The 27434-nt window shown below is 55.9% G+C and overlaps 1 protein-coding gene across 1 annotated transcript; it reads left to right on the forward strand.

Annotated features, from left to right (window-relative positions):
• Positions 1-1430: 1430 nt before the first annotated feature.
• POLM (DNA polymerase mu) lies at positions 1431-27382 on the forward strand. The gene is given in 19 exon segments (XM_019938902.3): positions 1431-1977; positions 2601-2930; positions 3438-3544; positions 3894-4376; positions 8704-8778; positions 12753-19312; positions 19441-19550; positions 20623-20801; positions 21531-21629; positions 21754-21924; positions 22769-22840; positions 24615-24722; positions 26040-26234; positions 26341-26430; positions 26531-26697; positions 26699-26765; positions 26840-26878; positions 26881-26928; positions 27158-27382. Coding segments are annotated over 14 exon segments (1608 nt in total). The 5' UTR covers positions 1431-1977; positions 2601-2930; positions 3438-3544; positions 3894-4376; positions 8704-8778; positions 12753-19136; the 3' UTR covers positions 27245-27382.
• The last annotated feature ends 52 nt before the right edge of the window (positions 27383-27434 follow it).

The following is a 27434-nucleotide window of genomic DNA, read 5'->3' on the forward strand; positions in this document are numbered from 1 at the left end:
TGAGGACATGGGCCAGCTGGCAAGAGAGGATGGGTACCTTCAACCCAACAAACCTGGGTGCTGGGACCTACCACGGGAACAGTTCACTCACCACCCGAATAGGAGCCACAGATGTTTACGGTCGGTTCCCTCCCCTATGGTTTCTTTTACTATCTCCCCGCAAAGAACATTTCTTCACCTCTAGGGATACACTGCTTTCCGAACAGCTGAGATCCCAACCAGGACAAACAGACGTTCCTCTCCTTCCTCTTACCAGAACCCAGTTTTTTAAAACTGTGTTTGCCATAGCTCCAGCTACCATATGGACCAGACGCAGCAGGGGCATGTAGATTGGGTAGTCAGAGAATCCCAGGATCGATTAGTAATGTCTGCCATGGGTGTTGGCTTAGGGAGTTATGCCATGTGTACCTGGTGTTTCCGTAAGTCTCTCCCCAGGGGCAGGTGTTGGCTGGCCCCAAATGGGCATGACACCTAAGGCCAGAGCTCCCAGAACGTTCCTCCTTGATGGGATGAGGAAGCAAGAAAAAGCACATCTGGAGCCCATGGGCCAAGTTTAGCAGCAGTCAGCCCTGAGCCAACGTTGTCTGAGGGTTTGGCCCAGTTGGGAAAACCCAGGAGAGCCTGAGATGATGAACAGGCAGCAGCCAGGGAGCGTCGTGCGAGCTGCTGGCTCAGCCCGGGACTGGGGGCAGGACCCAGGGGGCTCTCCCTTCTCTCACCACTTTCTTTCAAGGCCCTTCATTCGCTGCTCACTGGTTTGTACTTAGAAAGGCAGTGGGACTATGTCAAGAGCTGGTCCCTACAGGCAAATCCCAGCTCCGCCCTCCTGGCCATCTGATCACAGCAAGTAACCTCACCGGTCTCCGTGGCCTCACTGCCGCTGACCAAACAGGGACTTTGCACGTGCTGTGCCGAGCGCAATTTCAGCACTCGCGACCCAGCAGCTTCCAGTTCTTGTCAGTTCCCTTAGGAGACCAAGACCCACCTGGGCTCTCGGAGGACGCCACCCCCACCCCCCCAGTTGGGCCTCCTTGTCCCTGTGCTGTCCTCGCCCTGCCGTGTGTACCCAGGCTGGTCCTGGCAGCAGTAGGATGAAGAAAGCTCTTACCCATAAATGTCCTCTGCGAGCCTCTGAATCATCGCTCTCGAAACTTTTGTCTTGGAATTTGTTCTGTTGCCCCCAGTTGAGTGTGTCAAATAGGGAGGCCCAAGGCTGGGGGTGGGGGGTGGTGGCGGCTGTCGAACGTCACTTCCCTGGGAACAGCTCCCGAGTTCAGCTGGCTCACACGTGGATCAGATTTGGGCTCAACATCCTCTGCCAGGGAAAATAGAAGCCCTCAGAAAATTAGAAAGAAATAGCAAGAGGCTTCTGCTCAGTCACAGTGAGTCACCAACAGAAACATGAACAGAGGCCTGTGGGGAGCTGGGCTCTGGGGTGGGGTGGGCAGCGAGTTGGGGGCCCCCCGCCCCCTCCCACCCAAGAGTCTGGGCAGGTGGAGGGGGGCAGTGCTTCCCCCGGTGGGCAGGGCTGGGACTCCACTTAGCTTTAAGACCTGCACTCAGGAAATCCCGCAGACCTAGGCCCATCAGGACCTGTCATCTAAACCAAACTCCCCAAGGGCAACAGCCCAGGCCGGGAAGAGGCAGGCCAAGAGGCGGGAAGCTTGCGGCCTCCTGTGGCTGCCTTTCTCCCTTCTGGGATCCAGGCCCCCTGCCAGCGGGTGGGGTGTCTGTACCCATGTCCAAGGGCTCTCCTGAGCTAGTCTGGGAGTCCGCTGGACGTCCTGGGTCCCCTCACCTCCAGCTACCTAAGAGAAGGCTGGGCCTTTCCCTCCTACGAAGCGAGGCCTACCCTAGGGGCTGCAGCAGGACTAGGCTCACAGGCAGAGACAAGGCGACATCTCACCCTGGTGGATCAACCCTTGCTGCTTCCAGAGCTGGGGAGCAGAGTTCTTGGGGGAGCCTGACATGGGCTGGGTATGTGTGTGTGTGTGTGTGTGGAGTTTTCCTGCAGCCTTGTGAGGGTCAGGCTGGCGGAGCCCACAGATGCAAGGGTGGGGAGAGGAGGGGGCGGGGCCTGCACTCTCACTTCTGCCCAGGCTGGGGTCGGTCCAGTTTAGCTCATGGGCCAAGAGCTTACCTCTGAGGGCCATTGAGGAAGAACCATATGCCAGGAGGGCTGCCTGCCAGGGTGGGAGGTCCCCAGGAGAGACACCTGGCTGGGGGCCGAGGTGCCCGTGCTTGGGGTCAGCAGCAGGGGCATTGCAGAGGTCTGCAGAGACCCATCTGGGAGGAATGGTGCAGTGCAGAGGCCCTGTGGACTGCAGCGAAGGGCGGGGTGCGGGGGGCGATGGCGGTGGGGGAATGTGGACATGTAGGCAAAGCTGTCACATGGGGGCTTTGCCCCTGTCAGTAATGCCCTCAGCGGGGCGGGGGTGGGCGGGGAGCCAGAAGCTCCCACGTTGGGAAGGGGGTGAGCAGGTGGAACGGAAATGGAACCCACCCTCTTCCCACTGTGGTGGGGTCAGTCCCCCAGGGATGAGAAATCGAAGCTTGGCTGTAGTCAGGCTTTGCCTTGTTAATGCTTTCCGATGCGACAGCTTCCTGCATGAAAAGAAGAACCCAGGATAGACCTGGAGCAGCAGGGAGAGGGGCTCTCCTGCTTCCTTCTGCCCATCCTAGAAGCCACACTTAAAACTATGACCTTGAATAACTCGGTTTTCTCAGGCTGTAAGTTGGGGTGGGGGGGAATGGCTCCATGACCACTAGCAGTGCCCCGCCCCTGTTAGGAAGGGTCTCCCATTCAGACAGGCCTGGTCTAGCAAGGTTAGCCTCTTGTCTTTGCAGATCAGACAGTTTGGATCTCGAGGCAACTCTGGCTGGAGCCTTGGGAGGCATGAGGGTCAGTCTCATCCCTGCGTGGGCCCCAGGTGACCTTGATCCGTTCCCCTCTCCCACCAGACCTCAGGGTGGGAACCCTGAGGTCACTACAAACCTAGTGACCACACCTCCGCACGAGATGGAGAGATGATGGAGTGGCCCATTCCGAGCACTCACTCTCCGCGTCCAGGGAATGAGGGGGTCCCCGGAGGAGGGTGCCCCAAACCCTGGGTGGCCTCTCTTCCCTAATGGGAGGAGCCATGCTCTGGGACTCTCAGGGAACTCATCCATTCTAAAGGTTTCAGCAGAGTCTCTGCACCCAGGGGCACCACACCCCAGCTTCCTCAGTGTCTGAAAAGATGCCCCCAGGCCGTCCTTCTAGGACTGCCAGCCATGTTGGCAGGAGACTGCCTCATCCCATGTCACTGTAGCCTGAGAGTCCATGATCTCATCACCCTCCACTTCCTAGCCCCCAGCCCGCCCCTGGGTCCCCAGCGATCTAAGCACGTGTCTGTGGGTGTGTGTCCCTGACTGCGGCTCATTTGTTCACTGGGCAGGTCTCCACGGAGCTTTCCACAAGGTCCAGCCCTGAGCGTGGCCCAGAGGCCCAGCAATCATGGAGGTATCCTTCCTCTGAAGATGTTCAGGCCAGAGGGAACAGGATGTGAGTGGTTGGACCTCCAGAACAGAGGGCACAGGGGAGGGCATCGAACCCCGGGAAGTGGAGTCCTGCCCTGTGGGAGAAAGGGAAGGGGGATCCCGGCGGGGGAGACCCTGTCTCCCGGGCTCAGACTCCTCAAGTCAGTCGCCTGCATCTCAGGTCCCAGCACGTGGACAGTGGGCTGGGCAGTGATGGTGCTTTTAATGCTTGTAGAGTATATGCGCCATCTTGCCCCGTTTTCAAGTAAGGAAACTTGGGCCCAGGGAGAAGTGATGTGTCCAGGTCACAGCACGTCAGTGATGGCGTGTCTATGAGGCCAGACCGCATGCTCTTTTCCATCCGGTTTACACAGCATCCGGCATCGGCCCGCCAGGCCGCGGGGCTACCAGCCCCTCCTGCTGAGGCCCGAGTATCACCAGGAGCCACCCTGGTGCCTCAGCCTGGGCAGAGGTGGGAAACTCACCTGCCAAAAGGACCAGTGTGTCCCACTTCTAACTGCGGCAGCCGCAGAACGCTGGGGCTGGGAGCAGTAGCGGCAGAGCTCCTCCAAGGCTCCCGCGGCCTCCAAGGCAGCAGCTCAGACCCGGCCCAGCTGGCCCAAATGAGTGTGTGCGGTGAGGTGGGGGTCGGAGTTGTAACTGGAAGGCTCTGGAAGCCGGGCCTCAGGACAGGAGGCCCTGGGATCAGGCACCAGCCCTCCCAGTCTCCTGGAGTCCTGAGTTGGCCTCGAGGGACCAAGCGAGAAGGACCCAGGCCCATCCGGTCCCTCTGCCCCTCCCTCTCAGGGGAGGGCCCTGGAAACACCCTCTTGTCTACAGTTTGGACAACACCGGGGGTAAGTCTGCCCGGGCTCACCAGGAGGGTGGTTCCCAGAGCCATGGGACCTGGGGTCTCCCAGACAGTGTCTAGCTGTCCGCACGACTGGCAGAATGATTTTCTTGGTTTCCAACAACTTGAAAACCACATGTGATTTTCCATAGTCTGGTGCCCCCGCCCAGCTCCCCAGGCCTGGACTGCTGAGTGAGCAGAGTTCACCGGAATTCCTTCCACTCACCGCAGGACCCAGCCCCCGGGAGACTGGGGGGTCACTGCAGCCGCAGGGGGGCTGATGGGCTGAGGGGCGGGAGGCGGGCTTCCAGTGCCTGAGTAATTCTGCAGCCCGCAGACTGGGATGAGGACAAGGGCTGCGTGTGGCAGTGTCATGTGACAATCAGGCAGGGTTGTCCGGTTCCAAACAGGCTCTACTGGAAAAAAGTATGCTCAGCATTCCTCCCACCTTCATCTAAATTGACTCCGATGGATCGAAGATGTAGATGTTGAAAGAGAAGCCATCAAAGTTGTAAAAGAAAACATAGAAATCTGTGCTTATAATCTTCGTGGGGGAAGTCTTTCTAAGCAGAAACTGTAGAAGGATGGAGAATTTTGGTTGCATAAAAGCACTAGCTTTCTGTTCAGAATATCCTGAAAATGAAATTAACAGGCAAACAGAACACTGGAAATAGGTCCACAAGCCCTAGGTCAGAAAGTGAACATTTTAGGAGCTGCCCGTGACCTCAGAGCCTCTCTCCAAGCCTCAGTTTCTCTCCTCCTTAAAATGGGATAATACTGACAGTATCGCTCCTTGTGAAAAGGGCACAAGGTTTCACTGAGATAAATCTAGAAAGCTGTGCCTGAAAAATAGTAATTCTTTGAGAAAGGGAAAACATTCTTTACATTTTTAAAGCTAATTTGACCTTGTTTCCATTTTTAAAAGTGAGCCCCGAGATAGAGGCCAATTCACAAAAGAAGCGTAAGTGGGGACTTCCGTAGTGGTCCAGTGGTTAAGACTCCACGCTTCCACTGCAGGGGGCACAGGTTCGATCCCGGATCGGGGAACTAAGATCCCGCATGCCACTAATAAACATATGCAAAAATGTTGACCTCATGAAAAATTATGCAAATGCTAATTAAAATACACTGAGTAGTACTTTTCCAATATCAAATTCCCAAAGATTAAAATCCTCCTGGTGGGCTTCCCTGGTGACGCAGTGGTTAAGAATCTGCCTGTCAATGCAGGGGACGCGGGTTCGAGCCCTGGTCCGGGAAGATCCCACATGCCGTGGAGCAACTAAACTCATGTGCCACAACTAGTGAGCCTGCGCTCTAGAATCCGCGAGCCACAGCTACTGAAGCCTGTGCAGCTAGAGCCCATGCTCCGCAACAAGAGAAGCGACTGCAATGAGAAGCCCGCGCACCGCAATGAAGAGTGGCCCCCGCTCACCGCAACTAGAGAAAGCTTGTGCGCAGCAATGAAGACCCAACACAGCCAAAAATAAAATAAATAAATTTATTTTAAAAAAAAACCCTCCTGGTGGAGGCGGTACCAGAAAATCACTGTCTGAGCACTGTCCTGCAGGACCGTTTGGCTGCAGAGATCAGAAACCCCACTGTGATGAGTAATTTTGTGTGTCCCCTGACTGGGCTAAGGGATGCCCAGATCAACGGTGAAACATTATTTCTGGGTGTTTCCGTGAGGCTGTTTCCGAAAAAGAGTCACTGATCTGAATCAGTGGACTGAGAAAAGCAGATGGCCCTCCCCAGTGTGGGTAGCCCCAATCTCTGCTTGAGCTGGGACGTCCATTTCCTGCCCTCGGACATCAGCTCTCTCGGTTCTCAGGCCTTTGGGTTTGCACTGAGCTGCACGACTGGCTCCCCTGGGCCTCCAGCTTGCAGACGGCAGATGGCAGCCTCCATAACCATGTGAATCAATCCTTCCTAATAAGTCTCTCTCTATACGTGTACATGTATCCTGCGGCTTCTGTTTCTCTGGGGAACCCTGCCTGATACGCTCTCTAAAGCAGCTGAGCCCTGACAGGCGATCCCACAGGTGCCTGGTAGGACAGAGGGCCACCACGTTCCCCTGCAGCCCAGCCTTCACTGTTCACCCAGACCCCTCCATACACCAGAACTTCAGCCTGGACTTCAGCTCGATGCATTTCCCAGAGGGGACTTGGACCTGGCAACTGGACTCCACCCTATACCTTATTCCAATCAGCTGCTGGAGGGGTCGGCCATGTGCCCAGGTATGGCTGCACCGGCCACCTCCCCTGGAGCCAGAAGAGGACCCGAGGCCTGGGTAGGCCCTGGGCTCATCTTCTCGGGAAACTGGACGCCAGCCTCATAAATGAGCATGTGCCCCAACATCTGCACCCCTCTGCCACTCCAAGGACAGATTTTCCCGTTCTGAAGTGCATTGTGACCTCAAGGTGGGTGAAGCATGTGACTCTGGAGGTGGCGAGCCTGGGATGTCCATCCTGTCCAGGGGGACTTTGGGGAATGAGGTGCTGCATTAGGCCCTGAGAAGGCCTCCCCTGCCCCACCCCCCACCCCGCCCTCAGACTAATACAACACGTTCCTGATTTAGTGGGAGGAAATCCCACCGACAGGTGGGCACGTCCTGCCTCAGGGGACGTATTTGCTGTTCCTTCTGCCTGCAGTGTCCTTCCCAGCTTCTCACTGAAGCTTCCCCAGCTGCCCTTCATAAAACTTCAGCCCTCTCCTACATCTGCCAAAACAAACCATCCCACTCCCCTACTTTATTTCTGACATATTGACCCATTGGGCGATACTGATGGTGCTAATGGCTCCAGTTAAGTGGCCTCCCTGTGCCCATGCCCTTTGCCCTGTGCCTTGTAACCTTGTAGGCCCCTCCTACTCTGACTACAGGCTTGGCCATGTGATGGCTTTGGCCAGTTGGACAGGAACAAACTTGGTCCAAGGAGAGGCTTGAAAAAACACTTGAAGCATCCTCTCTCCCCTTCCCCACAACCTTCCAGAACGATGAGAGCACACCTGGGCTGTCCTGCTGGAGGACAAGACCACAGGGAACAAAGCTGAGACCATGCAAAACAGGCTGCCACAGCCAGTGGGACACAAGAGGGAGACCAGTGAGACCAGCCAAGCTGGGCTCAGATGGGCAGAGCTGCCCAGGCAGCTGGCAGGCAGGTGAGCTAATAAATGTGATTGTCTTAATCTGCTGAGTTGGGTGGTTGGTTACTCAGCAATAGCTAACACTCATCTCAGATGTTTATCATCTGTCTCCCTACCAGCAGTGCCAGTGTCGCAAGACCAAGGGATCAGGGGCTGTGATATTTCCTACTACAGCTCTTTGGCCCACAGAGGCCCTGAGTAAATATCTGTTAAATGACTAAATACAGAATAAATACCGTAACAGAATCTTGTGAGACAGACAACAGTCCTGGAGCTAGTCAGAACTGAGTGGAGGGTGGTACTGACACTGGTGAAGAGAATGACAGTGGGTGAGCACCAAGGGAGTCTCGATAACTGATGCAGGTTCTGTCTGTGAGCTTCAAGACAAAGACCAGGGCTTCCCTGGTGGCGCAGTGGTTGAGAGTCTGCCTGCCGATGCAGGGGACATGGGGTCGTGCCCCGGGAAGATCCCACATGCCGCGGAGCAGCTGGTCCCGTGAGCCATGGCCTCTGAACCTGTGCGTCTGGAGCCTGTGCTCTGCAACGGGAGAGACCACAACAGTGAGAGGCCTGCGTACCGCAAAAAAACCCCAAAAAACAACAAAGCAAACAAACAAAAGACAAAGACCAGCTCAGAGTCCCCTTCCTTTCATTTTGTTGCTCCTCCATCTCAGCATCTGGCTTCCATCTCATGATGCAAAACAGCTGCTTGAGATCCAGTCATCATTGCATCATCCCAGCCAGTAGAAAGGCATAGAAGGGCACCATCTCTTCCATTAAGAACTTCTTCCAGAAGCTCACACAAAGCTCCAAGTTCATTCCATTGGCCTTGGCCAGAACTCAGTCACAGCCATACCCAGCTGCAAAGGAAGCTGAGAAGTGGAGTCTTTTTTCTGACAGCCTTGTGCCAGCTAAGTGTGAGTTCTGTTATCAAAGAAGAATGAGATAAATACTGAGGAATAATTGACAGTCTTTTCTACAGCTGACATTATTTTCACTTTTGTGTCTGGTAAGATTACTAAGACCTTCAAAAGGTGTTAAAAAAAAAAAAAAACAACAACTAGCATCTGGTAGAGGAAGGTGTGAAAGCTGAAATCCCAGGGAAGATAAGAATAAGAAACACGTCGTGGTATTAGCCATTTTATAATCAGTTTGTGTGTAAGGTATTCACATTCTTGCATGTTTGTCTGCAGACCTGAGCCAGAAGCCCAGCCAGCAAAAACAAGACGTGCTGACCAGCTCTGTAGGAGGAAGGGGACCCCTAGCAGGTATGCGTCCCCAGCTCCACAACCCCTGCCATTAGCGTGGAGTTGCAGAGCGCCCCCCAGGCCGCTGCCGCGCCCAGAGTTCTCAGTGTTGAAACCCATAGCTGCCGTCTCTATCCGGATCTTCCCCCTGAGAGCCAGGCTTCTCTAAGGAGTTGTTCACACTCATTTTTCCACTTGCTCAGTCCCAGGGAACTGTTCCTGCACCTGGCACTCTCACCAGGCCCCAGGGATCGCCCAGAGCCACCAGAGGCCCCGTCGTGACCTCCTTCCGGGCTGGCTCGCCGTCCTCCTCCCCTGCTTCCGTGGTGGCCTTTGCAGCCCCAGTTCCCTCCCAGTACACACCACGCAGCCCTCACCCACCAAAGGCCCAGACCCCTGCCCACCTTTTAAATCATCCACTGATAGTTCTTTGCACAAACACCATCCCAAAGAGAGAAGGGGTCAGACTCCATGTCTAGAACCCCAAAGACCTGGATTCTGGGAGATCACCATCACATGGGCCTCCGAGGCCGGCCCTCAGGGTCTCCCACGGGGATGTATAAGCTCAGTCGAGCCAGCCCTGGGCCTCACAGGCTCACCTCGGGCACGGGGTCATCTCCTAGCAAGAAGCACTTGCTGAGGGCAGTAAGAATAGGATACATGCATTTAGTGCCAGGAAGACTCGCCCAGCCAGAAAGTGTCCGTAGACTGGCTCCATGTGTGGGCATGGCCACCCCAAGTCCACACAGGGAGGACCCGTGCCCTGGGAGCTTTCTCTCCAGCAGAGGAGACAGATGCTCTGGGCCAGTGGGCTGGGGGACATGCAGGGACCCAACCCGGACCGGGGGACCAGCAGAGGCTTCTGGAGGAAAGAGTGAGGGGGATGAGCTGGGTGAGTCCCTGCAGGGAGGGGACGGTAACCCAGGAGCGGGGACTGGACATACGAAGACCCTGCTGTAGGGGAACTGCCGAGGGGATCTCAGGATGGGCACAGTGTGGGCAGGGGGCTGAGGGCAGCGTGAGGCCCGGGTAGGTCAGCAGACCCCTGGAAGCCAACTTGCACTTGGGTTCTGTGCTGTGGGCAGTGGGACTTCGTGCGGCCGTGTGGAGATGGGGAGGGCAGAGGGGTCATGACGGGCAGGGATGCCAAGCGGGGGAAGATGCTGGGGCAGGACCCGCAAGACCTGGGCCCAGCGGATGACAGAGGAGCCAGCGAGGCTGCTGGTTGGGAACTGGTGGGTGGGAATCCAAGAAGGCCCACAGGAAAGTAGGTACAGGGAGAGGAGGGGTAGACCAGCATGGGGGCCTGCCCTTCAGACACAGTCCTGGAACTGGGACCGTGAACCTGGCTGTGTGGATGTGGGAGTGACGGAGGGGTGAAGGGGAAGGGCAGATGCGCCCAGGGAGTGCGTGGGGAGTGGGACAGCGACCTCACCCCTTCCAGGTTTGATGAAAGGATCAGATGTTATGTGATGGTGGCCACTTTGCCCTAACCCCTGCCCCTTGAGATGCCACATCCCCAAATGAGCCTGTGCTCCTCACGGGACTTGCAGGGCCTGCAGGTGGGCCCCGAGTGCCTGCGCCGGGGTGGGCACACGGAGGTCCTGCCGACCTTGCTGCTGGGTCTGAAACCCTGCCGGCTGTGAGCCATTGGAAACAGGGGTGGGGCCTGGGAAGTCTCAGGGTAACTCCCACCCCACCCCTGCACCCCTGCGGTCAGGAGCCCTGGGCTAAGCACCCCTACCGGGCCTCTCTGCTGCTGGTTCTAGGTCTATCTAAAACTCTTCTTGGGACTTCCCTGGTGGTCCAGTGGTTAGGACTCCGAGCTTCCACTGCAGGGGGCACGGGTTCTGTCCCTGGCTGGGGAACTAAGATCCTGTAAGCCACGTGGCACGGTCAAAAGAAAACTCTTCTTATTACAAATCTCTTTATTATGCAATTGGTGTGTGCTCATGGCAGGAAAATTAGAAAACACAAGTAGGCAAAATAACAAACTGATTATGATAAGTTTTTCTGAATTTCAAACTGTCTGATCCCCCAGAGAGAACAAGTAACAGTTTGTGACATAATCAGCCGGGAGTTTTGGAAGCACATTGACCAGGAATTCTGTGATGGAGCTAGGCTCCTCGGGTCACATCTGTGAAATGATAGAAAAAATATATATTAGTCTCTGCCCTCGGTTCCTGGCACAGAGCTCCTAAATCCCTTGGAATTTCCTAAGTGATAAGAACGTGAGGAGCATCTTTTGTTCTAATATTTGGTCTTTGAACCCACTCTCTGGCACAGAGCTCCTAAATCCCTTGGAATCTACTGGGTGGAAGGAGGATCTTTTGCTGCAATTCTGTGACTCTAAGTGGGTTCCTGGATGGCTTCTGGATCAGGGCTGGTCACCAGAAAGATCAAGCCATGATAAGGAGCTTGGAACTTTCAGCCCAGCTGGAGATGGAGTTAATGATCGATCGTGCCTGTGTGATGAAGCTGGCTATATAAAAGTCCCTAAAGATGGGGTTCAGAGAGCTCCTGGCTGGTGAATACATCCATATGATGGGGGGCTCACTCCAGCTCCACGGACACAGAAGCTCCTGTGCTCAGGGCCCTTCTGGACCTTGCCCTGTCTATTTCTTCATCTAGCGGTTCACTCATATCCTTCAATATCCTTTGTAATAAGCTGGTTATCTAGTAGGTAAACTGTTTTCCTGAGTCCCGTGAGCTGTTCTAACAAAATATCAAATTGGAGAAAGGGGCTCATGGGAACCCCAGCTTATGGCCAGTTGGTCAGAAGCACAGGTGACAACGTGGACTCAATGTTGGCATCTGAAGTGGAGGCGGGGCCAGGCGGGTCTGCACTAACTCTGGTCAGTGTCAGAATTGGGTTGAACTTAGGACGCCCAGCTGGTGCTGGAGAATTGCTGGGTGTGGAAAACCCACACATCTAGTGTCAGAAGTGTCACGTGAGAATAAAGAAGAACACAGGGGTGTTTTTCCAAGGCAGCACCCCAAGGCTGCTGTTCACCAGCTGTGCAAACTCCAGCAAGTCACTTGACCTCTCTGTGCCTCTCTCTCCTTCCCAGCAAGATGGGAACATGGATGTCATCCACTGACAGGAATGTCCTGGGCCTCAATGAGCTGACACGTGTAAAGTGCTTAGAACTGCTCCTGGCAGAGAGCGCTGCTCTCATTTTAAGTGCACATGCTTAAAAAAAAACATTTTATTATTGAAATTTCAAACATATCCAGAAGTGGAGAGGTGATATGCCGAACTTTCCGCCTCTGTCATCAAAGTTCTCAACTCAAGGCCCATCTTGTTTCATCTGTGTCCCACCCTTTCCTCCGCCTCGACATGATTTTGAAGCAAATCCCAGACATCATATGATTTCACCAGGAAATATTTGACTGTGTACTTCTAAATGAAAGGACTCCCTCTGCTTGCCTCTCTCTCTCTCTCTCTCTCTCTCTCGCTCTCTCTCTCTCGCTCTCTCTCTCTCGCTCCACCATAACCTACGTAATGATAGATAACTCTCAACCACGTTTCTTTTTTCTTTTTAAATTAATTAATTAATTAATTTTTTGCTCCTTTGGCTCTTTGCTGCTGCGCGAGGGCTTTCTCTAGTTGCAGCGAGCGGGGGCTACTCTTCGTTGCGGTGCGTGGGCTTCTCATTGCGGTGGCTTCTCTTATTGGGGAGCATGGGCTCTAGGCGCACGGGCTTCAGTAGTTGTGGCACGTGGGCTCAGTAGTTGTGGCTTCCGGGCTCTACAGCGCAGGCTCAGTTGTTGTGGCGCACGGGCTTACTTGCTCCGCGGCATGTGGGATCTTCCCAGACGAGGGCTTGAAGCCACATGCCCTGCATTGGCAGGTGGATTCTTAATCACGGCGCCACCAGGGAAGTCCCCCCCGCCCTGACTTTAGTTCTCTCCATGGCGCTTTGCCCTTCTCCCGTCCTCTCAGTTATCTGTGGCTGTGTGACAAAATGCCCTAAAGCTGATTTGTCTTACAGCAGCGGTGCTACATCATTCCTTACCATTCTGTGAGCCACTGCATGGGGGAGGAGCCGGCTGACGCCACGTGCGGAGTCTGCCTACAGAATATGAGGAACGATCTAGCGCCGCTGCTTTAAGACGTCAGCCGGAAGCTGGTGTCCCGAGGGCTCCTGGTTCTCTGTTCACGTGTTTCCCAGCACCCACAGTGCAGCCTGAACTTCCTTCCGTGACAGTTGCCTTCCAAGAGGGCAGAAATGGAAGCTGCGTGCCCTCGTCAGGCTGAGCCCACGCATCCCACAATGTCGCTTCTGCTGCCTTCTGTTGGTCCAAGAAAGTTCCAGGGCCGGCCCCCTATTAAAAGGAGGGGATAGACCCCACCTCTTGCCGGAGAGAGCATCAGAGGCACGATTGGAGAAGGGTGTGCACGCCGAAGGGACTGGTTCGGCCATGCTCTCTGTGCCCCGTGGCACCACCCGGCACCGTGTGCATTCTCCTTATTTGTCTGTCTGTCTTGCCTCTACAAAAATGGAATGAAGGCAGGTCCTTCTGTGCGTCTTATATCTGTACCTCCTGCACTTAGGGCAACACAGTTTTGTTGAATCCGTGGTTGGGAGGCTGGCTCAGAAGTCAAACAGCCACTGTTTAAATCATAACTGTGCCTCTGTGTGCACTGTAAACTTGGAAAGAGTACTTTGGCTCTCGGCCTCAGTTCTTCTCTTTGTAAAATGGGGGAAGTAATAGCAGTACCAATTCCATACAACTGGGGAGAGAATAAAGATGTAATAGAACAAATAATTAACACAATACATGGCCTATACCAAGCCCTCCATAAATGTCAGTAGTTGTACTGACTAGGATCCCCCCCGCCCCACTATACCCAGATTCCATCCTTTTCCATCTGCATGCGGCCCTGACCACGGACACCCTCCTGAGCTAACCACCCACCCCCCTTTCCTCCAGTGAAGGACAGACTCTGACCTTGACCTGCCCCATATCCTGGGGCAGGCTGCTGCCTCCCTATCTGGCCCCTCAATACCCTCCACCCCATGGGCCACTGTCCATGACAACCTTGGGCATTGAGCCAAACCTTCCAGCCCAGGGCTCTCCTTGAAGCCGATAAGCTGGAACTCCCCACAGTCATATCTGTGTTTTATTTCAATAACAGTAGTAAATTGGAAAATACCCAAATGACATTGGGTCTGTTCACTCAAGAACGTAATAATGTCATATTCTGCCTTAATATCAATGGAATTACCTGTGGTGGAAAGGGTAGACAGTTGTGTCAATTTGTGACGGAGTTTGGTTCAGCAAACATCCCTCTTCTCGTAATTCTTCCAGACCACTTAGCCCTTCCCCTAAGGATTACCAACCATGCTGATTCAGGGCTGGTTGGACAAATGAACGCTAAGAGCCTTCATTTTAAGGACACATCTATCTCTTTTCCATCATTCTTAGGCCAAGTCCCCATGGTGGGAGGGAGTCAGGGATTCTTCTCTACCCCTTGGCCCAGTCTTCCCACTCCAGATCTTGTCCCAGGCCTCCAAGCCCCCCACCTCCTTCTTACACAGAGCCCATCTGTTTGTGTCCCCCCTTCCCCCAAATCCACATGTTGGAATCCTGATGCCCAAGGTGCTAGTGTTAGGAGGTGGGGCCTTCTGGAGATGATTAGGTCATGAGGATGGGGCTTTCGTAGCTGGGATTAGTGCCCTTATAAAAGAGGCACCATGTCTCACCCCCTCTGACATATGAGGATACAGTGAAAACTCTGCAGCTTGGTAGCGGGCCCTCACCAACACTGAATCTTCCAGCACCCTGATTCCACATGTCCAGCCTCCAGAACTGTGAGAAATTAATGTCTGTTTTTTTCAAGTCACCCAATCTGTGGTATTCATTATAGCTGCCTGACCAGACTTAGACACCATCCAACAAGCAAAGGGAACCCATGTTTTCCTTAAAAGACAGTATAGTTTCTCAAAAATAAAGCATCTCCTTTGGTCACATAACCTGGCAGGCCCATGGCAAGCCACAGTCCCTGGCATGAGCACATCTATTCCTATCAGAAACTATATCCTGCAGCTCTGACGGATTTTTGCAGAGATCCATGATGGGCCATGGAACCTGTCAGCAGAGTCCAGGGCTGAGCCTGGGTCGGAGGTGTGGACTCAGGGTAGTAGATTGAATGGTGCCCCCCCTGCCAAATTCATGCCCATGAGGAACCTCAGACTGTGACCACATTTGGAATAAGGGTCTTTGCAGATGTAATTAAGAATTTCATGATGAGGTCATCCTGAATTAAGGGTGAGTCTTAAATTCAATGACTGGTACCTTTATAAGAAAAGGTGGGGGAGCACTTCCCTGGTGGTCCAGTGGTTAAGACTCTGCGCTTCCACTGCAGGGGGCACGGGTTTGAACCTGGCTGGGGAACCAAGATCCCACATGCCATGCAGCGTGGCCAGAAAGTAAAAATAAATTAAAAATTAAAAAAAATATATATATATATATAAGAAAAGGGGAAGGGACAGAGGGAAGGCAGCCATTGGGTTGGGGATGGGGCAGAGATCAGAGGGATGCAGCCGCAAGCCCAGGAATGCCAGGAGCCACTAGGAGCTAGAGGAGGTGGGAAGGATCTTCCCCTAGAGCTTTCAGAGGGAACACGGCCTTGCTAACACCTTGATCTTAGAATTCCAGGCTTCAGAACTACAAGTATAAATTTCTGTTGTTTCAAGCCCCCAGTTTGTGGTAATTTGTTACAGCAGCACAGGACCAAATACACCAGGTACTATGAACTGAATTGTGTTCCCTCAGATTCATATGTTGCAGCCCTAACCCCCAATGTGACTGTATTTGGAGAAAGGCCTTTTAGGAGTAATATGGTTAAATGACGTCACAGGGGTGTGGTCCTAATTTGTTACGACTGGTGGCCTTAAAAGAAGAGGAAGAGATCTCTTTCTCTCCCTCTCCACGAGCACACAAAGAGATCGTGTAGGCACACAGAGAGACAGTGGCCGTCTACAAGCCAAGAGAGAAGGCCTCAGAATGAAAGCTGCCTGCCAGCACCCTAATCCTGGATTTCCGGCCTCTAGAATAATAAGAAATGTTTCTTTTGTTTTGGCTGCCCTGTCTGTGGTATTTTGTTCTGTCAGCCTGGGCAGACTGATGCACCAGATAGCCCAAACCCACAGTGATGCAGTGGGTAGCTCAGGAAGGTCCAGGGAGTGGCACTAGAGGTCAGAACTTTGGGCCAGTGGTCCTCAGGAGCTCCAGTCTGACAGCATCAGCAGGCTGACCGCACACCCTCTGGAATGCAGCTGGCAAGTAACCCGCAGGAGACGGGAATCGGTGGGGGGTTGGGCCTCAGAGCCAGGCAGAGTCCCGGCCCCACAGGCCAAGGACAGGCGCCAACAGCACTGAAGCGGACTTCAAAGACGGTGCTCCATGGGGAGGTTTTATGAAGGTCACGAGGACTGAAAAATCACCCCCAGGGGCCTTTTCTGAACTGGAAGTGGGAACAGGAAATAGCTAGATGAGATTCATCTTGGAAAGATGCGAGCTCATACATCTGGGTAAAACTAATCCAAAACACAGCATGAGAAAGCACAGTGCAGAACACAAGGGAGGACTGCCACCCTCAGGGCTGCCGAGAGGGCCCAGCCAGGAGATCACCTGTGCAGCCTCTGACTTTTTTTGGGGGGGTGGTCTCAGCGTGGGCAGCAGGGAGCTGGGGACTTAGACATTTGGGAACCCCAAGCCAGGTTTATCGGAGATAGAGGGCTGAGGTCTCCACTTCCCAGCTGGATGGACAGTGACCTGGTGGTCCAGGGAGGGGAGGAGAGGAGCACGCCAACCATCGATGCTGTGGCTTTGCCCACCTGTGCCCAGGCCTCCACTCAGTGGGCACTGAGGATCACCCCTCACAAAACTTCCCTGGGCCTGTGGAAATCCTCATTTTTGCAAGTTGCCCAGTATTTTAAGTATTCAGGTGCAATGGGTCATTAAAAGCTGCCTCTGGGGCTTCCCTGGTGGCGCAGTGGTTGGGAGTCCGCCTGCCGTTGCAGGGGACACGGGTTCGTGCCACGGTCCGGGAAGATCCCACATGCCGTGGGGCGGCTGGGCCCGTGAGCCATGGCCGCTGAGCCTGAGCGTCCGGAGCCTGTGCTCCGCAATGGGAGGGGCCACAGCGGTGAGAGGCCTGTGTACCGCAAAAAAAAAAAAAAAAAAAAAAAAAAAAAGCTGCCTCTGCCGCCCCAAAAGAGAACCCAGGTGCCTGGGATGGAGACAGAGGCCATCAAGAAGAATGGAAATTGTTTCAGGGGATAGGCTGCTGCTCTCTGAGGAAAGGCAGAACCCACAGATGGGGAACACGGACTCCTTGCAGAGAGCCTGGGAGCTCCCCCTTCCCAGATGGCAGGAGGAGAAACGAGCACAGGAAATGAGAGAGGGGCCACATCCCAGGCCTCCCAGCCAGGGTGTGTGTCATGGGCCCAGGAGGGCAGGTCAGGAGCTGGAGTGGAGGCTGAGAGGAGGCCTGGGCTGAGGCACCAGCCTGTTTCAGCCCTGTGCCTGCAGGCAGGGAAGACTGAGGAGATCACATAGCATAACAAAGAGATTCCAAAGCGTAGTGTCTGAAAATATGAGAGACATACAGGAACACTCGATGTTGTCAAGATGTCAGCTTTCCCAACCTGGTCTAGGGATTCCACACAATACCAATCTTGGAAAAGGAATTGCTGGGTGAGATTTTTGTTTTCATTTTGTTGGCTATGGTTGCTAAATTGGCTTCCAAAAAGTCCCTCCTACAATCTGCCAGTTCCCTCATGTGTGATCAATTTTGTAAACGTCCGATAATGCGATAAGTGAAGATACTCTCATTTAAGTTTGCCCTTCCCTGATTGGACGAGTCAGGGAATCTGGTATGTTTTTGAGTAGCATTTCCTCTGTAAATTGCCTACTGGTGTTCTTGCTTGTCGTCTTTTCCTTATTAATCCGTGGACAATTTCATAATTACAGGAATTAGATTTAAATTCAAAATGTGTCACACTCTTCCCCTGGTTTGCCTTTTTTATTATTATTATTATTTTTTAATTTATTTATGGCTGTGTTGGGACTTCGTTTCTGTGCGAGGGTTTTCTCTAGTTGCGGCGAGCAGGGGCCACTCTTCATCGCGGTGCGTGGGCCTCTCACTGTCGCGGCCTCTTTTGTTGCGGAGCACAGGCTCTAGACGCGCAGGCTCAGTAGCTGTGGCGCACGGGCTTAGTTGCTCCGCGGCATGTGGGATCTTCCCAGACCAGGGCTCGAACCCGTGTCCCCTGCATTGGCAGGCAGATTCTCAACCACTACGCCACCAGGGAAGCCCTGGTTTGCCTTTTAATGTTTAAATACATTTTAAATTTGTATGTCTTCAAGTTTATCATTCTTTTCCTTTAGTGTCTTCAGGTTTATTGTGATACTTTAGACCATAAAAACATTCATCGACTCCCCAGTACATTTTTTTTTCTTTTTTAGATTTTAACATTTGATCCATCTGGATTTTATTTTGGTGTTAAACAGTAAGGGAGGGATCCAACTTCCATTTTTCCAAATGGCCGGCCAGTCGTCCTTAACGCCATTCGATTGAGAAAGACTGAAAACCCTTTCCAGGGGTTTGAAGCGGTCGCTCCACCAGCACGCTCACTCGCGCATCTGCCCGGGCCCGCTATCCAGGAGCCCGGCGCCGCCAGGTTTCCGGTGCCCATCGGTCCAGCCCGACCCAGTCGGAGGGGGCGAATAGCAGGGGCGAACAGCAGGGGCTGGGGCGGATACTCCTATCCTGCTGAGAACGGATCCCTCTCCTACCCGCCAAGGACCCACCACTAACATCTCCCTCCCCCATGCGCCGAGGACGGATCCCCGGATACCCCCACCTCGATCTCCCCTCTTAGCCTCCGAGGACGACTTCCCTAACCTCCGCCTCCTCCCTTCCAGCTTCTGCCCGCACCCCTTTTACCCGACCCCCCTACCCTCCAACCCAGTCTCTCCTCCCGGGTGGTCCCAAGGATGGGACGAGACTTTCTGCGAGTGTAATTTAAATAAAAGGCGTGTGCTCTGGCTGTATTTGCATAGAGGCGGGGCCTCTGGCGCTGAGAGGCCGGAACACCCAATCAGGTGGAACCCCGGGACCTCTACCTCGCTCCAAACGACCCTGGGGGCGAAATCCGCCCAGAGACTTAATTTGCATGGGGCGGGGCCTGCCTCCTTGAGTGGCCGGGCGCCACTTCCCCTTCCAGTCGGCTTCCGCCCGCTGGCTTCCTCCCGCTGGCTTCCGGCATCCGTGCGGCTTCCGCCCGCCTTCCGTCCGCCTTCCTTCCGTCTTCTGTCCAGCTTCTCTCTGCTTTCGCCGGGCGCCACCCGCGGCCAGGGGACGAATGCTACCAAAACGGCGGCGAGCGGGGGTCGGGACCCCGGACACCGCCCCTTCCTCCGCGGTACGCTTCCCTGGGGTCACTGTCTGCCTGGCTGAGCCACGCATGGGCCGCAACCGCCGGGCCTTCCTCACACGCCTGGCTCTCTCCAAGGGCTTCCGCGTCTTGGACGCTTACAGGTGCGCGGTCGTGGCGAAGCTCGCCGCCAGGCGAGGCCACCTTCCTAGGGCCGACCTTTCTGAGGGGCGCGGGGCGGGTCCGGCGCCCACGGCCTCGCCTCACCGGGGAACGTGGCACGCCCGTATAGGTATCACCATGCCGTCGCGCCCGGTGGGCCGGGAGATGCTGCTGAGTGGCGTGATGGCCTGAACACAGATGCCCGTGCTCGGAACTTTGCAGCTGATCAGCCACATTCACGTATGTTGTTTCCTTACTGCTGAGGATATTGAGATCTGAAACGACTCCCACGCAGCTGACCCCGGAGCGGAGGGGCACCTGAGGTGTTTGGATTCCAAGTTAGCCCTGGCATTTCATGGTCATATAGCCTTCCTGTCAATTTCCTCTTTTGTAAAAGGGTGTTAGCAGTTAGGGTCAGGAGTGTTTCTGTAGGACAAGGAGAGAATGTATGCCGGAGGCTTTATAAAGGGCCATGTGAGTGTAGCGGTGGTTAACAGTCCTTCCTTAGGTGGATTCATCTTGCCCTGTTAGCTAAACTGATTTCTCTCCTCAGGGCTGAGAAAGTGACTTGAGTGAGGCTCAAAGAGTAGAAGAAAACCAAACAAAAACAAAACCACTACAGAAGCAATGCTGAAAGTAAGGGAGGAGGGTTCCCATGGTTTTGAAGTTGAAAGAGCAAGTGAATCAGGGGCCAGTCCCCCTGAAGCTTAGTTAACCATTCCCAGGGGTGCAGCAGACCCACTCAGGAGAGGATGATGACCACAGCCTAGAATGTACTGGGCACTATCTAAGCCGTTTTGCTTATTAGCTCATTTAATCTTTACAGCAACCCTGCAAAGTAGATATGTTATTATCTCTGCTCTGTGGATGAGGCAGTCAAAGTACAGAGATAAGTGATGTGCCCAAGGGCACATAGCAAGTGTGTGGCAGAGCTGAGGTTCAAACCCAAGCAGTTTGTCTCCAGCACTTCGATGAAGACCCCCTCCTGGTCCTGGCCCCTGTACCCCTGGCCTCTCCTTCCTCTGGGGTTGGGGGGAGAGGGAGACAGACAAGTTAACACAAAAAAGGGTTGGTCTTTTCATCATAGCTAGAGCTGAGAACCACGCACAGCTCTGCGGATGCTGGAGTGGTGGAGATGTTTGTCTGCCAGGAGGAGGGGTTGGGAGGTTTTTCTGAAGAATGAATAGGTGGTCACCAGGCAGAGGGGATAGTAACAGCAAAGGCCTGGAGGCATGGAGTGCAGCAGGAAGAATGGCAGGTCTGGGAAAGGGCTCTGGGCCTCACTTCCTCTTCTTCCCTCCACCCAGCTCAGAGGTGACACACGTCATGATGGACGGGATCTCAGCAGAGGAGGCCGTCTGCCAGCAGGAGCGCAGGACGGCGGCCCTTCACCCAGGATGCACCCGCCCAGTGCTCTTAGACGTAAGCTGGTTCACGGAGAGCATGGCGGCTGGGCAGCCAGTCCCTGTGGAGTGCCGGCACTGCCTGGAGGTGAGCTGGGTGAAGGATGAGGGTGGGGCCCCAGAGAAGGCCCCAGTGCAGGCCAGAGCTCAGCTGGGACAGGTGACACGGCAGCCGTGCCTCAGTGTCTTTCACATGAGGTGGGCGGTGAGGGCTCAGCCCGGACCACCAAGGGGCCCTGGGAAGCCAGGCCGTTCCCGCTTCTCCTCTCACCATTGGTGCAAACTCTCTTGAGATCCACTTATTTTTGCCATCTTTAGGCCTTTCTTGCTTACCAAGTGGAGAGACTGTGACCCCAAGTGGGGCCAGCAGGAGGCCGTCCTCGGGGTGCTGTGAGGTTCATGGCCTCTGCCCACCTCTGTGCTTCCTGGGTGAGCACAGCTGGGGGCTGCAGGTGTGGGCTCAGAGCAGGGCTGCCCGCATTCAAATCCTGACTCTGCCTGTGAGCCATGAGGCCTCGGTGTCCCCGTCTGTGAAGTGGGGGTGACAGGCACCCCAGCCCACTTGCCGGAGGGGGTTCTGGGAGGTGGGGCACATACAGCACGTGCGGTGGCAGCTGGTGCCACTGCTGCCGCTCTGGCCTCTGCAGGGCGACACCGCCTCTGCCCCGTGCCTCTGGCAGTTGTGCCCTCTGAGAGTCGGCCCCGTCTGTCCCGAGAGCCCTAGGTGACCACCCAGGAGAGGCAGGGCTCCGGGGGGCTTCCTTGGCCCCTGCCCACCCTGCAGCCTCGAAGCAGCCTGTATATTGCCCTTCCCCAGGTGGCTGTGTGCGGGAAGGGGCTGCCACGCCCAGCATGGAGGCTGCCCTGTGCCTGCCAGCGGCCCACACCCCTCACGCACCACCATGCCGGCCTCTCGGTGAGCCCTGGGTCCCCTGCCTCCCTGGGATGGGGCCAGGCCCTCCCCTGTCCCAGCCTTGGAGGGACGGGTGGGGTGAGGTACCCCGCCATCCCTGCCCCTCCCCAAGGGCCCCTCCCTGCAGTAGGCTCTGGAGACGCTAGCGGAGGCCGCGGGCTTCGCCGGCAGTGAGTGCCGCCAACTCTCCTTGTGCAGAGCAGCCTCAGCGCTCAAGGCCCTTCCCAGCCCAGTCACAGCCCTGAGCCAGCTGCGTGGCCTGGCCCACTTTGGAGAACGCTCGTGCAGGGTCGTCCAGGTCGGTGCTCCCCGCACTTAGCAGGGCGGGGTGGGGGGAGGTGAGGGGGCCTCAGGGCCTGGCAAGGGCAGGTGGCTTGGTGGCTCAGAGCCCAGCTGTGGCCGGCCACCCTCTTCACTCAGATTCCTCACGTGTGAATGGGGGCCACAGCACCTGCCCTAGGGGGACCGAAGGGGCTCAGCCAAGGGAGCTGCCGGGAGCCCGGCAGGCTGGTAGCTGGCTCCACTTGGACCAGCGCAGACTGTCGCGGATGGTGGAAGAGGACCCTTGAGCATGCGCACCTCTTTTTACAATGCGAAGTATTTGAGGACCCCAAATGTGAAGTTGTCCTTTTGTACACTTACCACTGAGCAAGTATATCACGATGGAAAAGATACTTTTGAATTCACTTAAGCTTTTTTTTTTTTGGCGGTACGCGGCCTCTCACTGTTGTGGCCTCTCCCGTTGCGGAGCACAGGTTCCGGACACGCAGGCTCAGCGGCCATGGCTCACGGGCCCAGCCGCTCCGCGGCATTGTGGGATCTTCCCGGACCGGGGCACGAACCCACGTCCCCTGCATCGGCAGGCGGACTCTCAACCACTGCGCCACCAGGGAAGCCCCACTTGAGCTTTTAAATGAAGTCTTGCTGAATTCATCTATGTTTTAAAAGCAGTTGTTTACGTATCCCAGGGCTTGCTATTTATCTGAGAGGTGGCCCACGTTCCCCGCCCTAGGGGCTTGGAGGCTCCCTGGGCACAGTCTTCATTTCCAAGTCCCCCGGGATCCTGCTCCCACAAAGCCCCCCTGCTGGGCCTTGGGCACCCAGGTCTCCTCTTGCCAGTCAGGCCTTGTCTTCTCCCACAGGAGCTGCTGGAACACGGAGTGTGTGAGGAGGTGGAGAGAGTTCGGCTCTCGGAGAGGTACCAGGCCATGAAGGTACGCAGGGCAGCCCCCGGCAGGGGCACGGAGCTCCACGGTCCTCCCCCAGAGCCACAGCATATGGTTCATGCCATGTCAGGTGGAAAGTGGGGGCAGTGGGTCCCCCCCGGGGTCAGAGAAGGTCTCACTGAGGAACTGGCAGGTCAGCCGACACCCGATATACACGAGGCAGCCAGATGGAGGCGGACGAGAAGCTTGTTTTGAGCACAGGGAATTTTCTAGATCACTCGGCACCATGTGTTCTTATTTGACTATTGATGGCATATTCTCAAGTATATCACATGCTCTGGCATTTTACACAGAGCATACTGAACAAAACAGAACCTTTTTCCGGGTGCCACGGGGACCGTTAAATCTGTGGGGCTGCTCACCCTCACAGTGTCTCCACCTTTGTGACCTCACGTACTCATTTTCTTGGTGGCGTCCTGCCTGTGTCCACGACGCACCTTCCCGCTGGTCCCGCCCATTTCTGGTCTGATAACGGAGCTGCCAGAGCTCTTGTGGATGCCTTGGTCGGGCTCCTTAGACACCCTGGTTTTGTGGCTGGAGGTTGTCAGATCAGCGACTGGTCGGGGGGGTGGGCTTCAAAAAGGGAGAGGAACCCTGTGTAAAGGACGGGGGGTGGGGGGCTCAGGGGTGTGGAGGCAACACAGGAATTAGTGGCTGGAGAAGCGCTGGGAGAGGGCACAGTCATCTGCTACCTCCCCCGGGGTACCCCTGAGTCCCAGAAGGCATCCAGGCCAGGAGAGAAGTACGTGAACAGTTAGAAGTTTACTGTTATAAACAGCATGATTAGGTTATTCTCAGCATCTTTCCCATCCAGTTCATGCTCTTGGTTCAGGGGATCTAGGGAAGGATGGCCAGCACAGTCCCAAAAGGGCAGGCTACAGCTGGTCTGCAGGAAGTGGGGCTCAGGGACACGAGTGCCACCCAGCTGTTCTTCCTCCCCTGGGCCTGCTCTTGTGTTTCAGAAGTCCCTGGGGAGGGGCTCTGAGTGGCTGGCCTAGGGCAAGTGCCCACCCCTGTCCAACGAGCTATAGTCAAGGAAGAAACAGGTGAGTTGCTAGCGCCCACCCTGGGTGTGGGATACCCGTGTGAGGGCAGCTGGCCACCCCACGAGAGGTCAGCTCCAGCAGCATAGTTAGTTTCCACTGGCCTGGACATCTCTGCTGACCCGTGGCCAGGCAGTGGCAATTGTCATGTTTGAACCTGGAACAGAGCCCCAGCCAGCCCTAACCTGTTCCTTCCAGATCCTGCTAAAACAACCCCCTGGCTATTAACTGCCCTTTTTGCTGCCTGTTAAAAGGCAGAGCCACAGTAATAAGTCCCAGCTGCTGTTGGGTGGGATGGTATGGTTTTCCCAGTGAATGTACGGACTGTCAGGTCGCCTACTTTGGTGATGTTGGAATCATAGGCTAGAACTGTACAAGTTCTGGGGAGAGACCCTGCTCGAGGAGGGGACCGAGGCCTGGGGAGGGAGCACGTGGGGTCTCTCCCTGCCGTCCCCTGTGAGGGTGGGCTGTGTAGGCCGGGCTCGGGGTTTGAGTCCTGCCTGTGCACTCGCTGTGTGGCCTTGAGCACGTTGCTTAAACTTGAAGAATGTGAGTGGGGATGCCACTTGCCCGGCCAGACGAAGACTTAATGAGGCCACTTGTGTAACGCTGCAGTGGTGCTGTCCTGGGACACGCCTTGCACGGATCAGTGTCGTCATCTGCATCTCGCTGTAAGAGTTTGCTCCTGACCAAGTGTGCTGTGCTCATCCTCAGAACAGCTCTTCACTCAGATCTTTGGGGTCGGGCTAAGGACCGCTGACCGGTGGTACCAGGAGGGGCTGCGGACGCTGGACGACCTCCGAGAGCAGCCCCAGAGCAGAGAGCAGGTGAGCCCTCTGGGAGCGCTGGGCCCTGGGCTTCCCCAAAGCACCTGTGCCTGAAAGCCTCCCACACCATGGAGCCCTTAGCTCTGACGCATGGCATATGCTCGTGGCTGCCTGTGTGGCAGGGAATGGGGTGAGTGTGAAGACGGGCATCTTTATTTGGTGGGCTTCCTGACCCAGTGGAGTCAGGACCCGGTGCAGCCCCTTCTCAGTGAGCGATAATGGTCAGAGTAGCTGCCGTGCCGTTCAGGACCTCCTGGTTAGACTTGGGCCTGGACCAGGCATGTACCCCTTACTCCTGATTCCGTAGAGGGGAGGGCATGTCAGAGCAGCCCGGGCCCTGGGCACACTTGCTTGTGTGCTGCTTGGCGCCTTGGCCCACTGGCTGATGGCGTGGGGACCTGTGCTCAGCGGGGAGAGGCTCAGTGAGGAGCCTGCTAGTGGGAGGTGGTGCCGAGCGGTGGAGAGACGTGAACTTGAGAGTTTGTCAGGCCTGGGTTTGAGTCCCATCTCTGCCGCTTTCTAGGTAGGAGACCGTGACCCTGAGTCTTGACTTCTCTGAGCCTGAATTACGTTCTCTGTAAAGCATGGGAATCCCGTGAGCTCCTTGGCGTGAGGCCAGCAGGTCGCAGGTGTTGAGCAGACTCTGTGTTCTCTCCGTGTGGCCTGGATCGGGGACCCGGCTGAAGGAGCCCCACAGCCCAGCACTCGTTGCCTCTTTGAACATCTTCCTGGGGACTGGGGGAGGGGAGGCCAGCTGGGGGTCCTGGGAGAGTCTCCTGGCCGGTCAGCAGGACGTGAGACCACAGAGCCGTGCGTCCGGTGGAGCGTGATGGTGGCATCCGTCGGTTCCGTTCAGTGTTCTCTCCCCGCAGGAGAGGCCCGCAGCGCTTACTGAGCGCGCATCCTGCCCGGGGCCGTTTATTCCCTCACGTAAACCTCTCCTAACTGTGTGTGTGGAAGGCCCAGTGATCCCTCTGACAGGGGAGGAGGTGGACACAGGCTAGAGCGAGGTGTTGTTAAGCGGCAGAGCCATCTTCACATCTCTTTATCGCCTCCCGGCCCCGTTTCATGGATGGGAAAACCGAGGCGTTGAAAGGGATAGTCTGTATCTTGATTGTGTCAGCATCAGAATTCTGGTGTGACCTACAGTAGTTCTGCCAGATGTTACCGCTGCGGGGAACTGGGCAGAGGGCACAGGGGACCTCTGTTATTTCTTTCAACTGCATGTGAGCCTACAATTGTTTCAAAATAAGCGTTTGATATTTAAGGGAGAGGAGGGGCTAGTGGGAGACAGCTAGAGAGGGCCGGGCTGGGCAGGTCAGGAGAGCTGTGCTGCCCACAGGACTCCAGCACCACCAGGACCTGAGCACCCGGATCCTGCGGTCAGATGTGGAGACCCTGCAGCAGGCGGTGGAGGCAGCCGTGGGGCAGGCCCTTCCTGGGGCCACGGTCGCGCTGACCGGCGGCTTCCGGAGGTCAGGGGGCTCCACACGCCCTCCGGCTCAGCTCCAGGCCCTTCCCAGTGAAGACGTCTGAGGCGGGACCACTGAGGTGGGCCTTCCCTCACTGAAGGGATTCGGGAGAACACGGAGGCTGAGAGTCAGACTGGCCCCCTCAGGGCCACGACGTGGACTTCCTCATCACCCATCCCCAGGAGGGCCGGGAGGCAGGGCTGCTGCCCAGAGTGATGTGCTGCCTGAAGAAGCAGGTGAGGGGCTTCCTGCTCCCCCCGCTGACGGTCCTGCCAGGATCCTGGTTCCTGTCCCAGCCCCACATGGCGGTGCCCGGCCATGTCTGCTCTCCCCCAGGACCTTGTCCTGTACCGCCAGCACCAGCGCAGCCGGCAGGCAGACAACCCCACCCACCTGCACCGGCAGAGCCACACCATGGATGCCTTCGAGGGGACTTTCTGCATTTTCCACCTGCCACAACCCCCAGGGGATGCTGTAGGGGCGCCCAGAGGCCCTGCCCCACCCCGACCACCTGGTGGTCACCCCCATCGGCCAGTTCCCCTCTGCGCTACTCGGCTGGACTGGCTCCAAGGTAGGGAGTGTGCTGCTGCGGCCACCCTGGGGTCTGGGGTTGGCGGCCCTGCTGATGCAGTCACTCTTCCCCAGCGTTTCAAGCGGGAGCTGCGCCGCTTCAGCTGCAAGGAGAGCCGGAAGGGCTCTGGCTGAACAGCCATGGTCTGTTTGATCTGGGGCAGGTGTGTTGCTGGGACGGGAGGCCTGGGTGGGGAAAACGGCTCTCTGCCCGGCCCACAGTCTGCGTCGGCCCCAGGGCCCTCCAACCTGGGACCCACAGGGCCCTCAAGAAGCACCCCACCGCGGGGCTGGGCTCTGCCTGCCCTTCCAGCCTCCTCCCCACACCTGCCTCCGGGAAGCTGCCGCGTGGTGGAGTGGCTCCCAGGCACTCGTGCTTGCACTCTGTTGCAGAAGACGTTTCTCCACGTGGCTTCAGAGGAAGACATTTTCAGACTCTTGGGCCTTGAGTACCTTCCCCTCCAGCCGAGAAATGCCTGATCCTATTAGCTGGCCCCCACTTCCGCTCTCTGGAAATGGAGGGTGCCATGTGAGCCAGACGCTGTGGGTGTTCTGGTCCCTGAATGTTTCCAGGTGGAAGATGCACTGCTGCCCCAAGTCCTCACCCCTCCCAAGTGGGAGCCCTGTCTGTGTGGACCACCAGCCCCCCACATACACCCAGTTCAAGCTG

Source organism: Tursiops truncatus, chromosome 9 (assembly GCF_011762595.2).
Source record: "Tursiops truncatus isolate mTurTru1 chromosome 9, mTurTru1.mat.Y, whole genome shotgun sequence".
NCBI lineage: Eukaryota > Metazoa > Chordata > Mammalia > Artiodactyla > Delphinidae > Tursiops > Tursiops truncatus.